Below are 24,757 nucleotides of genomic sequence, written 5' to 3' on the forward strand. Positions count from 1 at the left end.
ATCAATTTTTAAAAAGAGATCTTTGGAAGGAAAGGCAAGTTTGGATGGTGTAGGAAGGTGGTAAGTTTAAATCTGAGGTTCTGACAGTATGTTCAGTTGGAGATGTCTAACAGACTATTCTAGCTATGGGACTAGATTTCTGGGGAGAGATTGGAGCTATATACATAGATTTGGGGTTAATGTGTGTAGAGATTGAGGGGAATAAATAAGCGCACCAAAAGAGAGAGTATAAAGGGAGGAGAAAATGACCGAGGAGACTCTTTAGAATTATCTACATTTAGAGGGTGAGCTGGAACAGATTAGGATTAGAATTGTTCTCTTTGGGCCTAAAGAGTACAACTAGGAGCAATGGGTAGAATTTGGAAAGAAATACATTGGGGCCTGAAGTAGGGGGGAAAAAAACTTTCTAACAATTATATCTACCCAAAAGTGGAACAGGCAGGGGGCAGCTAGGTGGTGCAGTGGATAGAGCATTGGCCCCGGAGTCAGGAGAACCTGAGTTCAAATGCAGCCTCTGACACTTGACATTTACAAGCTGTGTGACTGTGGGCAAGTCACTTAACCCCGAGTGCCTTGCCAAAACTTAATGGGCAGCCTTGTGAAGTAGTGGGTTTCCCCTCATTTGAGGTCTCCAAGAAAGGCTGGATGGTTATTTTTCTGGTATCTTTAAGAAGGGATTGTTTTTCCAGTCTGGGTTGGAATAGACTATGAAGTCCTTTCAACTATGAAATTCTGTGATGCTCATTAAAAGTATGAGTTTATATGCCACCTGATAACAACTACTATGGGAGAATGGATTTGGGAGCCAGATGGGCTTCACAAAAGTCTTAGAAACCATTTGGGAGTCAAAAACATCACTTTGTTACTAAGCTTTTCTGCATATGGAGGAAAATCATTTAAGTTTTTTGAGCTGGAGTTCCCTTATCATAAAACAGGCTGCCACTGGGTTCCACACTATAGTTTTACTACTAAGAAGTTCTTTCTTTATCATCTTTCACACACTTACTTACCTGTTAGCCCTAACTTTCTATAATCTCATACTGCTAATCAGAAGAGAATTGAAGGAAAGAATATGTATATGTGGGTGTTACAGTGAGTAGAAATGCTGAGAGTTGAGTGTACAAAAACACTTAGTATCATTGAGTTCATTATTCATTACAATGTGTTTATCATATTCTGAACACAATATTAAAACAAGTGTATTACCTTACAGAGCAAAGTGGAATCAAGTTGATTCTACTGATTTTTCTATGTAATTTGAGAAAACTAACTTAATTTCCCTCAATTGCAAAATGGAACTTTGGGTAATACTCTTACTCTTTCTTAAAAGTAGGATAGTGAGTGCTTTATAAAGGTAAAATGAAAAATAACAATGTTGGCAAATGAAAAATGTTATAAAATTGTGACTTTTATGATTTATGAAGAGGAAGTTGTGTGGTACAGTGGAAAGAATGGTGGATCTGGAGTCAGAGGACCTAGGTCTGATACTCAGTCTCATTATTTACTATCTGTGTAGCTTTGGGCAAGACACTTAACCTCTCTGGGCCTCATTTACTTCTAAAATGAGCCTTTAAGGTGCCACCTAGTCCTGAATCTATGATCCTGAAACATGATTTGCTTTTAACTGATTAAACATTACTTTCCAATCAATATAATTCACAAACGGTTCCCAAGGCCTTTCCAGTTTTTCTAGGGGGAAAAATTATTTTTGTTCACAAGTCAAATAGAAAATATAGCTAAAGTTTTCTAGATATTTTGACCAACTGAAATTGGTTGATGGTACACTACAGTCAGCAACCTTTTAAAACAAAGTTCTAGAAACTCTCTCTAGAGTATAAAGCAAAGGGGACATTAGTGGTGCAATGTCTTACAAAAAAGATACTGCCCTTCTGCTAAAAAATACAGAATGCTTATCCTTGACAAGAAAGAGTGAAAAAGCAGAATAAGAAAAACAGATCTGCCATTAAAATTGCTAAGTCCAGCAATTTTCAGAGTCCCATTACATGTCAGTCTTGATTGAGTAATGTTAACACATACTTGAATTCATAAACATTTACTAGAAAGGCTGTATTCAGTCTGAAGCCACAAGGATATATTTCTGAGCCTCCTTCCCTTAGTACTCAGCACTTTCCAATCTGTAGTACTAGTTCCTATCTCAAGCATCTGACAGTCATTTGAAGACTTAGAGGCACTTAAAAATGTTGTGAACTAAGCACCTAAAAACTCAAAATATATTCTTACGTATAATACTCAGGATTCCTGAGTTAGAAAAATGACCAAGTCCAATGTAACACATACCCATTTTGGATGAAGACAAAAGCCATGCCTGCTTATTTTTGAGAAAGGACTAACAAGGTTGAATGCTGTATTTTGAATCAGAGGACTTGAGTTAAGAGACTCTATCTCTTAGTTACCTTGGGTACCAGTTTCTTTATGTGTAAAATGAGAGGATTAGACTAGACATCTAAGGTCACTTTTTTTCAAATTATAGCCTTGTGAATTATTCCAACTGGCCATATCTACTATATGGCCTCATTTGCTGCATCTATCAAATAGATGCTTTGGGAATTTTCATTCATGTTGTTTAGATAAAGTGGAACAAGTCCTGCGATTTTCCCTTCACGTGGCTACCGTTTTCTTTTGTTGGAAGCTCGATTAAATGTGTCTGTCTTGAGGTGTTATTTTGGTCCTAGGATGGTGATCAATACAGAGAGCAACGTTGTGACGTTCGAGTTTGAAGAGGTTAAATGGCAATATTACTCAGACAAGAATAAACTACTTACCAAGAAACCCAAGGAGAAGGAAAAGGAAAACAATGCTTCCTCTGCAAAGGAGTATAGAGCCAGTTATCCAAAGAAAAATCTTGAAACTGAAGCTAAGTATACTGGTAAATGACTTTGTGAATACAAAGGCAGAGAGGGTTGGGAGGAGCTAATCTTACAGGAAGGGGGTGATGGTGGTACTGTTGTAAAATTATTCTCACCAGATAATCTGTTGATTATCTAAAGTCCCTTTCTTCATTCCATTTGGAATGGAGTTGTCTGTTTTAGTGATTTATTTACCATGTGGTTAGAGACATAATCCATGCTGCTTTTTTTGTCTTCTTCCTAATGTACAACCTCAAACAATATTTTCTAAGGAAAGAACCATGAAAACAGCATATCTTGCTTACACATCTGAAAGATATCTTATTTATTTGAGGAATATGGAAGCCCCAGTAAAGTTTTTCCTCTAGGCACAAACATTATTACAAAGCTGATATTTTCTTAGGCACATTAAATCCTCCTCTAGAATTTACCAGTCCTCTGGGATTGGTATAGGATATTGCATCAGTTCATCACTCCACAGGAAAATTAATAGGCCAATCCTCTCTGTCTCCTCCTAGGTAATTAAATGAAGGCTAGATGGCTTAAACTTGTTAAGCAATGAGAGTAGTCCAAACCCAGATTTATATGATATTAAATATAATAGAGATCAATGGGTAAAGACCATATGAATTGTTAGTTGCCCTATCACTCTGACTCAGTTGAGGTATATCCCTATGAAAGTTTCCTGTCAAGACTTAACTCACTGTCTTCTACATTGGTAGAGTCAACAAAGAATCAAGAGAGGTTATCTTAAAGCCATGTTCAAACTGGTGTCAAGAAGCAGTCTTACTCTTTTTCTTTTTAAAACATCTTTTTCAATTTATTATTTTAAACACTCTTTTCTTCCTAAATTTTGAGTTCCAAATTCTCTCCCTCCTATTCCCTTCCCCACCCAATGAGAAGGCAAAGCAATATATTAAGTATATATGTGAAATCGTGTAAAACATGGTTCCACATTAGCCCATATTTTTAAAAAGCAAGAAAAGGAAAATAAGAAAATTATACTCCAATTTGCATTCATAATTCATCATTTCTCTCTCTGGAGGTGGGTAGCATTTTTTCATCATGAGTCCTTTGGAACTGTCTTGAATCATGCATTGATCAAAGAAGCCCAGCATTGCTTTTACTATGCACAATGATCTCCCAGTTCTTCTCACTTCATTTTGCCATCAGTTCATGCTATGTTTTTCTGAACACACCCCCTTCATCATTTTCCACAGCACAATAGTACTCCATTACAATCATATGCCACAACTTAAGCCATTCCCCAACTGACAAGCATCTTCTCGATTTCCAAATCTTTGCAACCACAAAAAGAACTGCTACAAATATTTTTTATGTGTAGGTCCTTTTCCTTTTCCTTTGATCTTTTTGGGATATAGATGTAGCAGTGGAATTGCTGGATCAAACAGTATGTATAATTTTACAGCCCTTTGGGCCATTCTTCCTTTTCCTAAGGAAGATAGCAACATAGATTTTTCCCTAGGAGATGCTGAGTCTAAAAGATACTCAGATAATTTCTCTGAAGCAGTAGAGAGTTGATACTTCTTGTTTTCTATTCAGGCATAGATGGACTTCTAATAGACTTTTTAAAATCTGAAATGGGTAATCATTTTGTTATCTTGCTATGAGCCTGTTAAAAATTAATGGACATAAGTTTTTCTTCAATGTACTTTCACTACCTCAAGGTCACAAAGGGCAAGAGACCCTGGTACAGGTCAGTGTAGGAAGTAGCTGCTGCATTTCAGTTCTCTCCAACTGTACTTATTTACCTTTCCTATCACATTCCTAGTTTTCCCTGAACTGTGCAGGATGGGAATACAAGATGAATGAATGGGAAAGGCATGCATTCAATCATCCAGAACCTCTTCATCCCACTTTTTCTTTTGTCTGCCTCCTACAACCAACCACCATTTCCCTGTCAAGTCACCAAAATTTGACAGCCCCCTTGGTTCCACATGGTTTATTTTAATTAACCTGGATTTATTAGATTCTTTTTTTTTTTTGGCAATTGAGGTTAAATGACTTGCCCAGCGTCACACAGTTAGTAAATGTCAAATGTTTGGTCTGAGGCCACACTTGAACTCAGGTCCTCCTGACTTCAGGGCCAGTGCTCTATCCACTGCGCCACCTAGCTACCCCTGATTTATTAGATTCTAACTGAAAAAGTTAATGACTAGAAATTATGAAAGGCAGAACCTGGTCCTGGGTCTGCTACTAGTCATATGCTCTTATGAGAGTCACTTCATCTCTTTTTGCATCTCAATTTTCCAACCTGTCAAATGAGGGGGGTTAGACTAGACGATTAAAAAAAAAACTCTTCCAGAATTTTATGGTTTATTAAAACAGTCACAGAATGATAGAACTGTTGCATGTTCTAGAAGTGTTGGTTACCAATTTTGAATTTGTGTCAGTTTCTGGTGAGTTGGTTGCTGCTACAATATTAGAAGATGAAGTGAAGCATCAGTCAGTTATTTTCCATACGGTAATGGGACAGATATTAGTGAGAATGTTTAAAAAAAAGAAAGAAGATAATGCTGAAACATCTTGAATTTACACCTTAACTATGGCTCACTTTCTGTGAGTACTTGGACATGTGACTTAACCTCTCTGTGACCATATTTTTCTGTCTGTAAAAAGGATGTCATACTTAACTGTCTTGGGATTGTTGTAGGGAAGAAATAATGTAATTGTACAAGGCAGTGGATATCAGAGAAATGCTGTTTCTGTCAGGACTGATTTAGAAAACAGTATTAGTAAATTTCAGTGGCAATAAAAAAGTGTAACCATTACAAGAACTAGTTAAAGATTAAATTCAAGATAAAGATTCTTTGAAAGTTGGCCTAGACTCTGTGGTGAATAGGCATGGGAATAAAAAACAGGAGGGGATCTTAGATATCATTTAAGACCTCTTAATTTACAGATGAGGTCCAAAGAGATGAATTAATTTGCCAAAGGTCACATGGTAGCAAGACAGAATTCAAATCTAGATCTTTTTTTTTCTTTCTTTTGTTTTTAGTGAAGCAATTCAGGTTAAGTGACTTGCCCAGAGTCAGACAGATAGTGAGTGTTTTGTGTCTGAGACCGGATCTGAACTCAGGTTCCTCCTGACTCCAGGGCTGGTGCTCTATCCACTGCGCCACCTAGCTGCCTCATAATCTAGATCTTCTTAATCAAAATCTAGCACTCTTTTTTGCTAAAACATGTTGACTTTTGTTATAAGCTAGTCAAAAACAATAGGAACATCAAAGACAAACTTCACAACTTTGCCTTAGGATGAGCTTGAGAAATTCAAGGGTAAGCATGAGAGTCCCAGACAGAGTATTCAGATGCTTCTCCTAGTCAACAGAGGAAGGGTAGTTTGGGATAGAGTGTGATGTTACTTTGTGTAGGGAAAATATATTCCCAGGAAGCACTTTCTGTTGGGCCGGTTCCTATAGGAGCAGACAGCAAAAAGATAATATGACAAATCGCTATCTACCACCTGGCCCTGTCCTGTACTTTTGTCCCACTCACTCTAAACCTTAGAAGTTTGGGCATCTTAGAGACTTAACTGTCTTCTGGGAAATTTCTAGAATACATTATTTTTGGGGGGGGGGTTAGGCAATGGGGTTAAGTGACTTGCCCAGGGTCACACAGCTAATAAGTGTTATGTGTCTGAGTCCACATTTGAACTCAGCTCCTCCTGAATCCAGGGCTGGTGCTCTATCCACTGTGCCACCTAGCTGCCCTAGAATATATTATTAAGGGATGGTTAAGTGAACATCACGAAAAGGAAGTGGTTATCCCAAAAAGCCAGCATGGACATTAAGGATAGGTCATTCCAGACTAACTTCACTTCTTTTTTTGGTCAGGTCAGTCAGTAAATAAACACTTGTTAAGTGCTTGCTGTGTTCCAGGCACTATACAAAGCACTGGGAATACAATGAAAGGTAAAAGACAGTCCCTGCTCTCAAGGAACTCATAGACTAGTGAAGGAATAAACATACAGACACATACAAACTAGATATGGGATGAATTTGAAATAATCAACAAAGGGAAGGCACTAGAATTAAGGGGAATCTGGAAAGGCTTCCTGTAGAAGCTGGGATTTCTTTTAGTTGAGACTCGAAGGAAGCAAGGAGGCAGAGATAAGAGAGCATTCCAGGCATGAGTGGCAGCCAGTGAAAATTCCTCGAGTCAAAAAACAGAGCATCTTGTTCAAGAAACAATAAGGAGATCAGTGTCACTGGATGTAAGAATCCACAGGGGGAAGGAGGTACCGTGTAGGGTATAAGAAAACTGAAAAGGTGGAGGGTGTAGGAAGCAATGGGCATGGTAGGTTATGAAGGACTTGAATACCAAACAGAAGGTTTTATATTTAATCTTGGAAGTGAGAGGGAGCCACTGGAGTTTATTAATTAGGATATGATAGATGAGAGACAGTGAGGAGTCAAGGATAACACTAGATTGCAAGCTTTGGTGACTGGAAGGATGATGGCACCCTCAAAAGTAATAGAGAAGTTAGGGAGAGGGAAAGGTTTGCAGGGAAAGATAAGTTTAGTTTTGGACATGTTGAGTTTAGGATATCTATATCATGGGCAACCAGTTTGAGATGTCTAATACACAGCTAGAGATGTGAGAATGGGGATCAGCACAGGGGTTTAGGCTGGATAAGTACATCTGAGAATCATAATCATAGAGATAATAATTAAAGCCCTGGGACTTGATGAAATCACCAAGTAAAGTAGTATGGAGGGAGAAGAGAAGAGGACACAGGAGAACCATGTGGAACAACCATGGTTACTGGACATGACCTGGATGAAGATCCAGCAAACGAGACTGAGAAGGATGGTCAGACAGGTAAAAGGAGCACCAAGAGAGAGTACTGCCCCAAAAACCCAGAGAAAAGAGAGTCTCAAGTAGAAGAGGCTGATCAACAGTGACTGGTCAAAGACTGCAGAGAGATCAAGAGGGATGAGGACTGAGGACTGAGAAAAAGCCATTAGATTTTTAAGTTAAGAAATCATCAGTAACTTTGGAAAGAGCAATTTCAGTTGAGTGAATAGGTCTGAAGTCAGACTGTGGAGAGTTAAGAAGAGGAAAAGAAGCAGAGGCACCTATTGGGAATATTCAGGTGTAGTTTACCTAGATCTCAGGAAAAGATGATGAAGTCTCCCTTATGGACATGATGGCAAGATACCCTATAGTACAGTTAGGCATATTCAGAACTTCTTGGATAACTGGATCCAAAAAGTAATCATTACTGGTTTGAGGTCAATTTGGAAGGAAGCCCCAGGAATATGTGTTTATCCCTGAGCTACTTAATATGTTTATAAGTGTCTTAGTTAAAGACCCCCACTGGTGTCTTTCTATTCAACACATCATAAGGAAAAACTCCCTAACAATTAGAGCTATCAAATGTAGAGTGGACTCCCCTATGAAAGAGCAGGTTTCACTTCACCAAAAATCTTCAAGTGAAGGGTGGATGACCTTGAATATTTTTGAAAGGATATGCTTGTTGAGGTACAGTTTGGACTAGATAGCCTCTGAGGTTGATTCCAACTCTGAGATTCCTCACTTACCATTAACACTTCTCTCCCTGGGTTTGGGGAAGGGAGAGTGCAACAGATCAGATCCTGATACATATCAGATATGCAGCAGCATGTTTTATGAACAAATTTTTGCACTTTTACATGAACAAGGACAATGATTACCAGCACCTTAATTACATTTTCAAAATGTTAAAATATAGTGATTACATCTTAAGTTGGCACTCTTGCTTTCTTACAGAAGTGATATGTAAGCATTCTTTGTTTGTGAAACTACATGCCAGTTTACCAGACTGACTGATCTGCCAGCAGAAAGCCATGGACATAGTATAACTGTATTTCAACAAGACATTTGATAATCTTAAGATATTCACATAAACAAGATGGTCTAACCTAGACTATTTTAATAGATTCCTAATGGATTTTCCTGGCTCCAATCTATCTCATCTGCAATCAGTTCTTCACACTGCTACTCAAGTAAAATTCTTTATTCACTTTTCTGAGCACTCTTTCATTCAAAAAAAACTTCAGTAGCTCCCCATTAGGTAATTGAATAAAATATAAATGCTCATTCCTGGAATTAAAGGAACACACAATCTCTGATTTTACCTCTATTCCAGGATTTTTCCATACTACTCCCCTTCACATATTCTCTTATAGCCAAATCAGACTCTTTTGTTTTCCTCTTGCCTTCTCCCATACCTGTACCTTTGATCACATTGTTTCCCTGTCTAGAATTTATTATTGCATTCTTTCTTTCAAAGCCTCCCTTCTTTCAAGGATGAACCAGATATACTCTCTCCATGAAGGCTTTCCTAACTGTCCCTCCCCTTGTCAAAAATGATTTCTCCCTTGTTTCAGAAAACTTTTGTTAGGAATTATCCTTTGCTTTTATCACATTCTCCTCCTGTACATACAGTGTTTATTTGTACTCATAGCATTCCCCTCATTCCCATTAGACTGTCAGCTCCTTGAGACCAAATCTGTGCCCATATTTATCTTTATAGAACAAAAAGAAATTCCCTGCAAAGTTTTATATATATCAAGTGCTTAATAAAGGGTGTTCTTAAAACACAGTGTCTCATACATAGCAGATGTTTAACACAGGATATTTAAAAGTCTTAGTGTAGTTTTAAGATTCAATAGTTTAAAACTTCAGTAAGACTTTTGGTACATACTGTATGTATTCATTGTTGGTCCTTTCTTCTCTTCCTATTCCCCTGACCTTGTATTCATTTGTTTCACTCTCTGTTGCTGCCTGGATTTGCAAAGTACCACTTGCAAAAAAGTCTATACTAGTATACCTGAATTCTAGGTATACTATGTCAAACATTTCCCTGACAATCTACTAAAAAAAAAAAAAAGGAAATGTGTTTAATGGGGCATGATTTGGCCTTGATAAATTTATGCTGGCTCTTAGACCCCACTGCCTCCCTTTTTAAGTGCTCACATTGCATCACTTTAATAAAATATCCTAGAATCTTTCCAAAAATTGATATCAAATTGAAGAATATAACTTCCTTTGAAAAATGTGGGCAATATCTGTCTACCTCCAATCCTTGATCCTTCCATTCCATGGGTTCACTAATGGTAGTTCAGTAACTCTACATTCTAGAAGGTAGTTCTTCTAGGCCTGGTGACAAACTTATTCAGAGCAGTTAAGATACTCTTACCATCTCATTTATTTTGTGTTTCAATTCCCTATTCATTATTTTTGTCTTGTATTTCCCAGTCTAGGGATAATTTTCCTTGGCAGAGAAATATTGCTAAAACTTTCTAATTAGCTCTCCTCCACAGAACCAGGACCAGGGAAATTTCTTCTCTCAGTATTGACTCCCTCTTTCTTAATCTTTAATAACAAAGTTATGGGCTTAGACAAGATCGCATGAATACGTAATGTGTTAGTAATATCAATAGCATAGTAAAAGCAGATATATATTAAAACAAGGTATTAAAAAGCAAGCTATTATGTGAATTATATCAGGAGTTTAACTTTTCTTTCAATCCAATTCTCCCACTCCTCTTCCCACTAGTCAGAGATGAAATGAGAAGTAGGCAGAAAGGGGTTTCCTCTAGACAATGCAACCATGCAGCTACTGGTTTCACTGATTTATTCTCCACATCTCTGACAGTCACAGTCCTCTCATGTGGTGTGAGTCCTCTCACACTCAACTGTGGTTCTGGTCTTATCAGTATCTCATTCCCCCTCCTGATGTGGTTGCTTTTGATGTTCCCTGCTTTCAGAGAAAGGGGAGTAGCATGCCCTTCATAAGCTCCCTGCTGGGATTGACAAGAGAAGCATTGAACTAGAGGTGGCTACACTTTCTCTTCTAGGAGCAATCATGTGGTTTCTCCAGGGAACCTGGGGAACTCTGGATAATACGGTCGAAGCCACCAAGATTCTATGGCAATGTCTTTGTGATAGGAACAATCTCAACCAGAGGTTACATTTTCTCTCCAATATAGTTGTGGCTCTGATTCACTTTATGAATCAGCATTTGGGTCTTTCCATATGTAACATCTCTTTGGGGCTCACTCCTTCAACCTGCACTCCCACTGGCAGGTTGGGTCTCCAGAATGCAATGATGGCTACTCCCCTCAAGATTCTAGGAGTAACCTTAAGGAACTGGGATTTCTGGTACTGTTTCTTATGACCTTCCATCAGTATGTTCCCCACTGAAAATCAGTCAAGTAATTAGTTTGTAGCAAGGATAGTTGTTACAAAGCGAATACCCCCAAATCAAGGTTCACTTTCCCCGTGCACATACAAAGTTCCCAGGGAGAATGGGATCACAATTATAGTAAAATGTTAGCTTGAGTACAGGAGGTAAGAGCTTGTTAACCACATTTACAGAAATTGAGATATAAGCTATATTTTAAGTTGTATTTGGCAACCTGTCTGGAGAAAACTAGGTGGAAACATAATGAGCAAAAGAAAAAACAAAACAAAACAAAACAAAACAAAAAAACACCCTTTTGCAATGAGACCTTAAGATGAGATCTGGTACATCTAAGCCTCAGGTGACTTCTGTATCTGGCACAGAGGTCTAGAAATCTTAACCTGTTGCTCACTTCCCAAGTCTACCTTTATCTTCTGCAATTCCTACTTTCAATCAGCAGCACTGATAACACGACACAATTCTCCAAAGCACTCCTAAGACTTCATAATTCCTAACAAGGCCTCTCAGATATTTTTTTTGTAAGTTATCAAATGATAACTGTCTCTATATGAATAGCTGAAAGTGAATAGTAGCCATTAGGTTCAACAAGTCTCTCTTTTGTGCTGTGTACATGCTCCTGAAAGACAATGTTGGGCAACAGGACCACCTTATTATTCCTCAGCAGGGAGCCACAAATCAACATGACTCGTCTTCTGATGACCAATACTGGACAATCTCACTCCTGGTAGTACTTGTGGATCCTCATCATTACTCTGGGGAACATGACAAGTTTTCTCCTCTTCAGAGCATATGGTTCCATTCTCTATGGGAAGACCCTTAAAGCGATCATCCTTTATTCCTTGTATTTCTCTGATTTCCCGACAAAAGTTTGATTATTTCTTTGGATTCTTTTTTCTCTTAAAGCACTTCTTTCATTCAATCAAAAAACTGTACATTCTCTGCAGATCACTGAAAGTTCTTCTTTTCCTTCTATACTGCTGAGATCCTTAGTTCTCAATCGTTCTTGCTATAGTTTTCTAACTGCTCTACAAACTTTTAGCCTGTTAGCTGTATCAGGCTTTGTCTTTTTTTTCCCCTTTTCTTCTGACTAGTTGGTATGAAATTAGCAGATTCTTGCAAATGTAATAACACCAAGGTAGATATTCAACTTCCAGTAACATTTATTATAATTCAACAAACATCTCTTAATAGCCTATTTATGCAGAGAACTGTCTTAGGTGGTAGGAAAAGACATAAAGTTTAGAGGAGAAACAACTCCTGATGTCATACCTCTCACTAGAAGGGAGTTGATAGGGCATCAGGGCAGTTAGGTAGCACAGTGTACAGAGCACTGGGCCCAAAATTAGGAAGATCACTTCCTCATTACCAGCTGGACGACCCTGGGCAATTAATTTAACTTCTGTTTGCCTCACTTTCCTTAACTGTAAAACAGGGGTAATAACAGCATCTACCTTGAAGGGTTGTTGTAAGGATCAAATTAGATAATATCTGTAAAGTGCTTAGCATAGTATCTGGCACATAGCAGGTACTATATAAAAGCTTATTCCCCTTCCCCCCAGAATGCTCTGAAGCTACTGTCCCAACTCACACTCCCATTCATCAGTTGCTCCTGAAGTATGGCAACAGGTTCTCCTCAGGGTACTAGGGGTATCCTCCTCATGCTATATATAAGACCCTACTTGTTATTAGTTCCATGATTTTCATTTATCAATTAGTCATTTAGACTTGATTAGCTTTAGTGGTACAGTAAGAACAGTTGCTACAAAGTATCCACTCCCAACCCCAAGTCTGTGACACATGCTTTCACAAATACATAGAGTCCGAGACAAAATGTGCCTAAGCTTAGAGATCACATGTCATAAAGGAGTAATTCACTCCTGAGTCTTGTATTTGAAAGTCAAATTTTCTATTCAGCTCTGGTCTTTTCACCAAGAATGCTTGGAAGTCCTCTATTTCACTGAATATCCATTTTCCCCCCAAAGGCTTATACTCAGTTTTGCTGGGTAGGTAACTTGATTGTAATCCTATCTCCTTTGACCTCTAGAATATTATATTCCAAGCCCTCAGGTCCCTTAATGTAGAAGCTGCTAAATCTTGTCTTATCCTGATTGTGTTTCCAGAATACTTGAATTGTTTCTTTCTGGCTGCTTGCAATATTTTCTCCTTGACCTAGGAACTCTGGAATTTGGCTATAATATTCCTAGTACTTTTCCTTTGGGGATCTCTTTCAGAAGGTGATCAGTGGACTCTTTTCATTTCTATTTTACCCTCTGGTTCTAGAATATCAGGGCAGCTTTCCTTGATAATTTCTTCAAAGATGATGTCTAGACTCTTTTCTTTTGATCATGGCTTTCAGATAGTCCAATAATTTTTAAATTTTCTCTCCTGGATCTATTTTCCAGGTCAGTTATTTTTCCAATGAGATATTTCACACTATCTTTTTCATTCTTTTGGTTTTGTTTTACAATGTCTTGATCTCTCATAAAGTCACTAGCTGCCATTTGCTCCATTCTAATTTTTAAGGCCTTATTTTTTTCAGTAAGCTTTTGGACTTCCTTTTCCATTTGGCCAATTCTGCTTCTTAACACATTCTTCTCCTCATTGGCTTTTTTAAACCTCTTTTGCCATTTGGGTTAGTCTATTTTTAAAGTGTTATTTTCTTCAGTATTTTTGGGGGGTCTCCTTCAGTAAGCTACTGCCTTGTTTTTCATGATTTTCTTTTTTTAAAAAATTTTTTCCTACTTTTTTTTATATTGAATTATTAATTTATTTATTTTTAGGTTTTAACATTCACTTCCATAAGATTTTAAGTTCCAAATTTTCTCCCCATCTAGTCCCTCCCATCATCCCAAGACAGCATGCATTCTTAATACTCTTTCCTCTATCTACTCACCCTTCTATCTGCCCCCCTCTTTTTTTATCCCCTTCCCTTATTTTCCTGTAGGGCAGGATAGATTTCTATATCCCATTGCCTGTATATCTTATTTCCCAGTTGCATGTAAAAACAATTTTTCACATTTGTTTTTAAAACTTTGGGTTCCAAATTTTCTCCCTTCCTCCCTCCCCACCCACCCTCATTGAGAGGGCAAGCAACTTGATACAGATTATACATATGTAGTCATGCAAAACATTTCCACAGTAGTCATGTTGTGGAAAACTAACTATATTTCCCTTCATCCTATCCCGCACCACCCCCACCTCCCCATTTATTCTATTTTCTTTTTTGGCCCTGTTCCTCCTCAGAAATGTTTACCTCTAATTATCCCTTCCCCTAAATCATCCCTCCACTCTCTTATCCCCTTCCCCTCTATTTTCCTGTAGGGTAAGATAGATTTCCATACCCAATTGAGTGTGTATGGTATTCCCTGCTTGAGCCAAATCCAATGAGAATAAGATTCACTCATTCTCTGTCACCTTCCCCCACTTCCCTTCCACTGTAAAAGCCTTTTTTTGTCTGTTTTATGTGAGATAGTTCTACCTCTCCCTTTCTCCTTCTCCCAATATAACCCTCCCTCACTCCTTAATTTTATTTTTTAGATATCATCCCTTCATCTTAAACTCACCTTGTGCCCTCTATCTATCTATATATACTTTTTCCCTCCAACTACCCTAATACTGACAAAGGTCTCATGAGTTACAAATATCATCTTTCCATGTAGGAATGTAAACAGTTCAACTTTACTAATTCCCTTATGATTTCTCTTTCCTGTTTACCTCTTCATGCTTCTCTTGAATCTTGTATTTGAAAGTCAATTTTTCTATTCAGCTCTGGTCTTTTCACCAAGAATGCTTGAAAGTCCTCTATTTCACTGAATATCCCTTTTCCCCTGAAGGATTATACTCATTTTGCTGGTAGGTGATTCTTGGCTGTAATCCTAGCTCCTTTACCCTCTGGAACGTTATATTCCAAGCCCTCAGGTCCCTTACTGTAGAAGCTGCTAAATCTTGTGTTATCCTGATTGTGTTTCCACAATACTTGGATTGTTTCTTTCTGGCTACTTGCAATATTTTCTCCTTGATTTAGGAACTCTGGAATTTGGCTACAATATTCCTAGGAGTTTTCTTTTTGGGTTCTCTTTCAGGAGGTGATCAGTGGATTCTTTCCATTTCTATTTTACACTCTGGTTCTAGAATATCAGGGCAGTTTTCTAAGAGTTTAGGCTCTTTTTTTGATCATGGCTTTCAGGTAATCCAATAATTTTTAAATTATCTCTCCTGGATCTATTTTCCAGGTCAGTTATTTTTCCAATGAGATATTTCATATTGTCTTCAATTTTTTCATTCTTTTGATTTTTTTTTCTTTTTACAATGTCTTGATTTACAAAGACTAGCTTCCATTTGCTCCATTCTAATTTTTAAAGAAGTATTTTCTTCAGTGAGTTTTTGGACTTCCTTTTCCATTTGGCCAATTCTGCTTTTTAAGGCAGTCTTCTTCTCATTGGCTTTTTGGACCTCTTTTGCCATTTGGGTTAGTCTATTTTTTAAGGTGTTATTTTCTTCAGTATTTTGTGGGGTCTCCTTTAGCAAGCTGTTGACTTCTTTTTCATGATTTTCTAGCATCACTGTCATTTCTCTTCCCAGTTTTCCCTCTACTTCGTTTACTTGCTTCTCAAAATCCTTTTTGAGCTCTTCCGTGGCCTGGCACTGATTCATATTTTTCTTGGAGGCTTTGGCTGTAGGAGCTTTGACTGTGTTGTCTTCTTCTGGTTGTATGTTTTGATCTTCTTTGTCACCAAGGTAAGATTCTGTGGTCTGACTCTTTTTGTGCTGTTTGCTCATGATCCCAGCTAATTACTTGACTATTAAACTCTTTGTTAAGGTAGGGCTCTGCTTCTGGTGTGGAGAATGTATCTCCTGCTCTTCCTAGAATTCTATTTTACAGATGATATTTCCATTAGGTAGTTTCCATTCAGGATAGGAGAAGTTTAACCATATGCCCAGCGTAAGGTTTGACCATAAGACAATTATACTGATCTTTAAATATACAACAAATTATTCACCTAAATGAGTGTGATCTTTTTTTTTAAGTAGTCATTCTGAAAGGCCACACACTTTTTCCAATGTTCCCTACTGCTCAAACCTCTTTTGAACTCCTATGTAGGAACAACTTTCAAAACCTGCAAAACATCTTTTGAGGATTTTTAATCCTCAAATACTTTGAGACAGGATCTGTTTTTTGGGAAAAGCCTGAAATCATAAGAAGGTAAACCAAGTGGGTAAGCCAGGTTGTTTTATTCCATTGTACTTTAAGGTAGTGGTATCAGATAAGGATATGCTGTTGCATACTGAATTAGGAAATCACTTAAGAATATTAACTATATTCCACTGTATTTTATTTTGTTAAATATCTCCCGATTACATTTTAATCTGGTTCAGGCTGCACTCAGTAGTATTTTAACAGTGTTTGACATCTAAGTTTAAGATATGAGATTGGTTTCCTTATGTGGCTCATAAAGCAGCTTTAAAGGCAATTCTTAAAGAGGTATTCCAGAAATGTAAGCCAATGGTTGGGATATTTATATTGCAATGACTGGAATAAGTTAATATTCTTAGTAATCCCAAGGGGATTATTTTAAGAGATATCTTTTATTTGGATACCTACCTAAAGTTTCATTGTTTTACTAGAGTAAGGAAGACTCCAGTTCAAAATTAGCCTCAGACCCTTACTGTGTGACCTTGGGAAAGTTAGTCACTTAACCTGTATACCTCAGCTTCCTCATCTGTAAAATGGGATAAAGGACAAAATGAGATATTTGTAAAGGGCTTTGCAAACCTTAAAGCACCACATGAATGCTAGCTATTGTTATATAATCTCATGACTGTACACAAACACAAATGACTTTCAAATATATGACTTTTTCATGTAATCATGAAGTTCTTTTTTCTTCATTTCACCTTTTGGGAAAACAGGTGACATCTTTGAAACCCATCGACCAGTAACTGTTGAAACTTCAGAAGCAGCTCTCCAGCGAATAAAGAAACAGGGCTTACAATTGCCTCTCTCACCTGATCAGCTCCTTCTGACTGTAAGCTCCCTGCAGCAGACTCACACAGCAAGTTATACTGACCACCTCCATATTCCAAAAGTCAATGTCCGTGATGCTTGGGGGCCTACAGTCCTACAACAGGAAACCTCAAATAACTTTCTGGACTTAAAAGATATGTCACTCCTACCAGGGAGGGCTGAACAGGCTGCTCAAATCAAGAAGTTGAAATCTGCTAGTATTGCTCCAGGTTTTAAAAGAAGTAGCACCCCATTTGAAATCCAAAAATTGCAGCCCAACCTAAAGAAGTCCTTACACAGCTCTAAGGTATGTTCTCACATCCCACAGCCCATGACTGTCCGTCCTAAGTCCTGTGAAACCTTGAAGGATGGAGAAGAAAGAGTGCACACAAAGAGAGGCAACCTGACTAGCGCCAATATCATCAAACCTAATCGTATGATGATTCGAAACACGGGAGAGTCCTCCTGTCCCCAGGTGAAGCCACCCACATACGCTGTGACAGCCAATCCCTATCGGGTCAATACTGGGTTCATGCTACTGACAGTGAAACAAAAGAAAGAATACAATGAAGCCCAAATGGGGGAGTACAAGAACATGCAACCCATTGGAACAGCCAATCCTGATAAAGCAAGCAAAGTAGCCTGGCTCAGGAAGATCAAAGGTCTGTCTATAGATGACTTCATGAAGAAAGGGAAAACAGCAGCCCCTGAATTTGGACGTAAATCATTTATCTGAATGTCAGCCACAAAAAAAAAAGTATATTATCTTTAAAATAAACATAAAATCAAATTGCTATCATTATTTGAGCTTTTTTTGTTTGGGCCTTTTACATGGTAATGGGTCTTTTGAGATGGAGAAATTCTAGCCATCTACACCCCCCCCCATTTCTCTAAGGGATCACAGCATCTTAAATTAAGAACTAAAAGAGATTTTAAGAGATCATCTGGTCCAACCCTGCCTTTTTACAGATGAAAAAACTGAGGCCTAGATGTAGGAATGGGGATTACCACTGTCACACATGGGAAATTTGGGATTCAAACCCAAGTCTTCTCACTCCAAATACAGTGATCATTTGGATCTGGTTCCTGAAATTTCTTTTATTAATCACTTCTTAACATGCAAAAATTAGACGTTACCTTTGGCCCCAGGGACTTATTCTCCCAAGGGGCTCTTGATCTACATGTATATGGACCAGGTATAAGTATAGGGAAAAAGCCTAGAACTCAAAGAGAACAGTTAGCCTCTTTCCTAAGTATGACAAGTCTCCATTCCAGGGCTCTAGGACTCTTAAAGTTAAGTTACGGTTCATAACTAAGGTTTTCCCCAAAATGACAGAAAGTGTCACTTTTCAGAAAAAGTATTCAATGTATAAAATGGTTACATATCAGGTAAAGGATTTATTTCCTCCAACACAAAAGAAATGATTAAAAGGGAGCCAATAAGAGTCCAACAAAGAAATGGAATCTTTTTCTTCAATCCTCTTATGGCCTATTAAGGAAGTAAACTGAAAGATGATGTCTAGGCTCTTTTTTTGATCAAGGCTTTCAAGTAGTCAAATAATTTTTAAATTACCTCTCCTGGATCTATTTTCCAGGTCAATTCTTTTTCTCCAACAATATATTTCACACTGTCTCCTATGTTTTCATTCTTTTGATTTTGTTTATTGTTTCTTGATTTCTCATAAAGTCATTACTTTCCATTTTCTCCATTCTAATTTTTAAGGACTTATTTTCTTCAGGGAGCTTTTGCATCTCCTTTTCCATTTGGCCAATTCTGCAAATTTGTCCTTCAAGTCATTCAATGGCTAATCTTCTACAAAGTTGCTGCCTCTCTTGTCAAAGCAAAATACAAACACATATCCTTAGCAAGATGCCAATGCTTACGTCCATCCCTATAGCTAGAATGAATGCTCAGCTCTATGGGAACACCTCTGTAACATTATCAGACATTAAAACCTTAGCTCAATTAGTGCTATTTTTTACCAGATGTCTGAAGGGAAGGCCTAAGGCACAATGCCCAGATTAGTGGGGCACTACACACTAGGCTGGGATAGCTAGGTGAAGTTTAGATTCAGTCAAATGGCCACACTTGAGGACCACACATGGCCTTGAGGTGACAGGGTACCCCGAGCACCCTCCCCTCCCCCGGTAAATACATAGGACAAGAAGGGGGCCCACAAGAAGGGAACACTAAAAGAAGAGAGGGCACAACAAGAAGGATGCTGAAGGTAAATTTTACTACATGAGAATTAGAAATTATCAAGGAAAACTGCCCTGATATTCTAGAACCAGAGGGTAAAACACAAATTGAAAGAATCCACTGGTCATCTTCTGAAAGAGATTCTAAAATAAAAACTGACAGGAATATTACAGCCAAATTCCAGAGTTCCTGGGTCAAGGAGAAAATATAACAAGGAGCCAGAAAAAAAACAATTCAAGAATTATGGAAACACAATCAGGATAACACAAGAGTTAGCAGCTTCTACATTAAATGACCTCAGGGCATGGAATATAATATTCCGGAGGGCAAAGGAGATAAGATTACAACCAAGAATCACCTACCCAGCAAAACTGAGTATAATCCTTCAGGGGAAAAAATGGTAATTCAGTGAAACAGAGGACTTTCAAGCATTCCTGATGAAAAGACCAGAGCTGAATAGAAAGTTTGACTTTCAAATACAAGACTCAAGAGAAGCATAAAAAGGTAAACAGGAAAGGGAAATCATAAGAGACTTTATAAGTTTAAACTGTTTACACTCCTACATGGGAAGATGATATTTGTAACTCATGAGAACTTTCTCATTATTAGGGCAGTCAGAAGGAGTATATACAGACAGAGGGTACAGGTATAAGTTGAATATGAAGGGATGATATCTAAAAAAATAAAATTAATGGGTGAAAGAAGAATGTACTAGGAGAAAGGGAGAGGTAGAATGGGGTAAATTATCTCACATAAAACGGCAAGAAAAAGCTTTTACTGTGGAGGTGAAGAGGGGACAGGTAAGGGGGAGTGAATGAACTTTAGTCTCATCAGAACTGGCTCAAAGAGGGAATAACATAACATACTCAATTGGGTACAGAAATCTATCTTACCCTACAGGAAAGCAGGAGTGGAAGGGAATAACAGAAGGGTGGGGGGATGATAGAAGGGAGGACAGATTGGGGGAGGGGTAGTCAGATGCAAAACTTTTTTGAGGAGGGATAGGGTGAAAGGAGAGAGAGAATGGAATAAATGGGGGGAATTAGGATGGAAAGAAAGTTTTACAGTTAGCAATTACAGTTAGTAATCATAACTGGAAAAAAATTGAAGCAAGTTTCTCTGATAAAGGCCTCATTTCTCAAATATATAGGGAAATGAGTCACATTTATAAAAATAAGAGCATTCCTCAATCAATAAGTGATCAAAAGACACAAACAGTTTTCAGATGAAGTAATCAAAGCTATCTATAGCCATATGAAAAAATGCTCTGACTCACTATTGACTGGAGAAATGCAAATTAAAACAATTTTGAGGTACTATCTCATACTTATTAGATTGTCTAATAACAACTGAAAAGGAAATCGAGAAATATTGGAGGGGATGTGGGAAAAATGAGACATTAATGCACTGTTGGTGGAGTTGTGATCTGATTTCAACTATTTTGTAGAACAATTTGGAACTATGTCTAAAAGGCTATAAAACTGCACATAGCCTTTGACCTAGCAATAACCACTATTAGGTCTTTATCCCAAAAAAGAAAAAACAAAAAGGAAAAGGAAAAGGAAAAGGATCTATCTATATGTACAAAAATATTTATAGCAGCTCTTTTGTGGTGGCAAAGAATTGGAAATTTAAGGGATAACCATCAGTTGTGGAATGGTTGTGGTATTATGATTATGATGGAATTCTATTTTGCTATGAGAAATGATGAACAGAATGCTCTCAGAAAAACCTGGAAAGACTTACACGAGCTGATGCAAAGTGAAATGTACTTTGTACAAAGTAACAGCAATATTATAAGATGATCAGCTGTGAATGACTTGGCTATTCCTAGGAGTACAATGATCCAAGACGATTCTGAAGGACTTATGATGAGAAATGTTACCCATTCTGAGAGGGGGAACTGATAGTGTCTGAATACAGATGAAGCATACTTTTAAACTTTATTTTTCTTGAGGTTTTTTTTGTTTTGGTCTATGTTTTTTTTTCACAACATGACCAACATGGAAATGTTTTATATGACTACACATGTATAACCTATATTGAATTGCTTGCCTTCACAATGAGGAGGGATAGAGAAGGGAGAGAATTCAGAATTCAAAGTTCTAAAAAATGAATGTTAAAAATCATTTTTACATGTAACTGGGGAAAAATAAAATACTAAATAAATTTTCAAAAAAAGGGAGAGAGAGAAGAGGTACCACATACCAGGCTCATTAAACTACTACCACCACCTAAACCTCTCAAACCCTGTATAGGCCAGCACCTGACACTTAACAATGCCGTGCCACTCCAGATAGGATCTACTTAGAGGCAGCGGTGGCAGCTAGGTGTTATAGCGAATAGAGCACCAGACCTGAAGTCAGGAAAACCTGAGTTCAAATTTGGCCTCAGACAATTACTAGCTTTGTGACTCTGGGCAAGTCATTTAACCTGTGTTTGTCCCAGTTTCTTCAAGTATAAAATAGGATAGGGATAACAGCAAGTATTTCAAAGGATTGTTGAGAGGATCAAATGAGATATTTGTTAAAAGTGCTTAGCACAGCAGCAGCTGGGTGGCACAATGGATAGAGCACTGGCCCTGAAGTCAGGAGGAGCTGAGTTGAAATCTGGCCTCAGACCAAACACTTGACACTTATTAGCTGTGTGACCCTGGGCAAGTCACTTAACCCCAGTTGCCTAATTAAAAAAAAAAAGCGCTTAGCACAGTGCCTGGTACATAGGTGCTACATAAATATTTATTCCATTCCATTCCTGGACCCCACAGCCCTAATCAAAAGAAGTAACCCCTGTGAAGAAGCTCACCATCCTTGTGGACTACTAACACAGATTACTGACCAACTTTTAGTGACAGGTTAAAAGCCAAGAGTCATCAGCCTCCACAACCAACACTAAGGAGGGGGGGCATCCTCAGTGGAAAAGGGGCTTACCATCCTCACCAACACTACTACCAACTGTTGACCAACTTTTACCAACCTAAATTCCCTCAATTGAGGGAAGACTAAGAAGCCTAGGAATAGCTGGTTATTTGCTTCCTTCTTTGCTTTCCTTTCTTTTTTTCTCCCTCTCCCTCTCTTCCTCTCCCCAGTTAGCTCTTAATCCCCAAACTCACCTTGCTTCCAGACTAGCCTCCTCAGCAACCCTTGTGGAGATGAAAAATGGCAACTGCTTTCGTAGGTGCTGCAGCTCGTCTCTTCAGCAGCCATGACTACTTTAGTTAAATACAAAAAACAAAAGTTCTTGACACTGACAAATGGCTCAACATCAGATAATAGATTTTTATCACTGGATATCACATTAAAAACATTCATTACCATATGCTTTGCCTCTGTTCACTAAGGACCATACAGTCTTTCTATCTGACTTGCAGCTAAACCATCTTATATTCTATTAGAATTTAAGCTCCTTGAGATCAGGGACTGTCTCCCATTTTCCACGTGTAAGATTGCAAAGAGGAACCTTGAAGTCACTTACAGACTGTCCTATAGATCAAAGGAACATAACAGTTACTTGTAAACTCTCATAAACTAACCCAAAACCACATTCTGTCCTAAATCAAGTATGCTAGTTCAGTCTCACCATAAAGGTGAAGTCCTGCTGATTGCCCATCTAAGGTCTGTAAGCCTTAGATGTGTTACATAAATCTGCAGGACACCAGCAAGACACCATAACTTTGAGATGATGCAGTTATGTTAAGTAACTAACCTCAAGTTGGCACAGATAAGAATTAGTCTGTCTTCTACCAAAACCCTAAAAAGTGAGACTCCACACTCCTACCCTGAGTACTCTTCCATTTTCCACGGGTTCATTCTATTCCAGCGCTCCCAACTCCAATCCCTGGTTACCAAACTGTGTGCATCCCCTGCTCATTCTCTTCCCCATGTTGCCTGTATCCCTCTACCCCTAAGCTCCACTATCTGGCTCTATATCCTGCCTCTCCCCTCCCCCCTCTGCCCCATCATTTCTCTTTGTACTTTTTGTGCCTTATAAGTGTGTGACTGAAACATTAATCCTTGGTGCCATCATGGTCTTTCTCAGGAAGTACTCAAAAAACTGGGCAAGCCCACCTCCACTTGACCCAGAGAAAATACCTTGTGATGCCACATCCTTATTCAACTAATAATTCTATAAATTAACTAGCAATTTAATAGTAAACTCTTAAATTTTTTTCATTCATTTATAGCACCTATTTTGGTCATTTTCAGTCAGGTCCCACTCTTTATGACTCCTTTCTGGGGTTTTCTTGGCAAAGATACTAGCGTGGTTTGCCTTCTCCAGTTCATTCTGCCATGAGGAAACTGAGGCAAACAGGGTTAAGTGACTTGTCCAGGGTCACACAGTTACTAAGTATCTGAGGGTGGACTTGTACTCAGGTCTTCCTGACACCAGGGTTGGCTCTCTATCCACTGTGCCACCTAGCTGCCCTGGGTACCATACAGCATGCATTCATGTATGTACACACACCACTTAGGCACACTCAAAAAATACCTGTTGAATAAAGAAGTAGCTTGCCCACTTTAAGTATCAACTCACTTTTAGTATTTTTCATTAGCTTCAAAATTTTGTTGCTTTTTTCCTTGTTTTTTTCATATTTTTTAAAATTGATTTTTATTTATATCTTTTGTTTTTTCACATCACCTTAGTTTTCCTCAATATCCCTTCTGTTCCCCCTTCTAGAAAGCCAGGTGGGGCCTGTCTTCTCATCTCTTCTTTTCAAGATATGTATGCCTCTTTATAATTTTGCTACATTCACTTTCTATTTGGTATGTGTGTTCTTTCCATTTACACTGTTGTAGTCATCATGTATATTGTTTTCTAGTTTTTGCTTACTTCACTCTGTATCATTTCATGTAGCTTTTTCCATACTTCTCTGTATTCACCACATTACTTCTTACAGCACAGTCCATTAAATTCTCGTCCCATAAATTCTAATTCTAAAACCAGCTCTACTCTGGGAACCTCTAATTCCTCCACCAAGGGGGTGTTTGTTATTTTTCAGTCCTGTCTGACTTTTCATGTAGGGTTTTCCTGGCACAGACGCTGGAGTGTTTTGCTATTTGCTATTTCCCTCTTCAGCTCATTTTACAGATGAGGAACTGAGGCAAACAGGGTTAAGTGACTCGCCCAGGGTCACCCAGCTAGTATGTGTCTAAGACCAGATTTGGACTCAAAAGGATGAATCTTCCTGACTCCGGGATTGGCACTCTCTCCACTGCACCCCAGACCTACCCTCATCTCAATCTCACCCCAGTGCCCAACCTTGCCCAGCTCGGCTCACCAGCCACGCCTTCCCAAGTCCCGCTTCTCCTCCGTGCTCCGCTTCTCTCAAGCCTTCCTACAGAGCTCTGCCCCGCCTCCTTCCCTTTCCCCCTTAGTCCCACCAGCTCTCTATCCCCGCGCACAGCTCTCACGCTTCCCCCTCCTCTTTCCTTTCTTCCACTCCCCTACGGTGCGCTGGGACGTGGCAGCTTGAC

General features: G+C 38.5%; 1 protein-coding gene and 1 long non-coding RNA gene across 6 annotated transcripts in view; one reads left to right on the plus strand and one right to left on the minus strand.

Annotated features, from left to right (window-relative positions):
• The window catches only part of FBXW10B (F-box and WD repeat domain containing 10B), a 91,734-nt gene extending 73,869 nt beyond the window's left edge, over nt 1-17,865 (plus strand). Inside the window, exons 12-13 of one of the 3 annotated variants that reach the window (XM_020966600.2) lie at nt 2,694-2,887; nt 16,990-17,865. In XM_020966600.2, coding sequence (XP_020822259.1) covers nt 2,694-2,887; nt 16,990-17,819 — 1,024 coding nt within the window. In that variant the 3' untranslated portion in view covers nt 17,820-17,865. Of the gene's footprint in view, nt 1-2,693; nt 2,888-5,277; nt 5,353-5,372; nt 5,448-16,989 lie in introns of those variants that run through there. The other 2 variants (XR_002320693.1, XR_002320694.2) reach the window with 2 other exon arrangements.
• LOC110194357 (uncharacterized) overlaps nt 1-24,757 on the minus strand; it is a 176,241-nt gene extending 151,484 nt beyond the window's left edge. For all 3 annotated transcript variants that reach the window (XR_013487137.1, XR_013487138.1, XR_013487136.1), the window contains exons 1-2: nt 24,562-24,757; nt 22,396-22,494 (exon numbers count right to left, since the gene is read on the minus strand). This is a non-coding gene — a long non-coding RNA (uncharacterized LOC110194357). The remainder of the gene's footprint in view (nt 1-22,395; nt 22,495-24,561) is intronic.

Source organism: Phascolarctos cinereus, unplaced genomic scaffold, assembly GCF_003287225.1.
Source record: "Phascolarctos cinereus isolate Bilbo 61053 unplaced genomic scaffold, phaCin_HiC Scaffold_5;HRSCAF=322, whole genome shotgun sequence".
In the NCBI taxonomy this organism is placed as follows: domain Eukaryota; kingdom Metazoa; phylum Chordata; class Mammalia; order Diprotodontia; family Phascolarctidae; genus Phascolarctos; species Phascolarctos cinereus.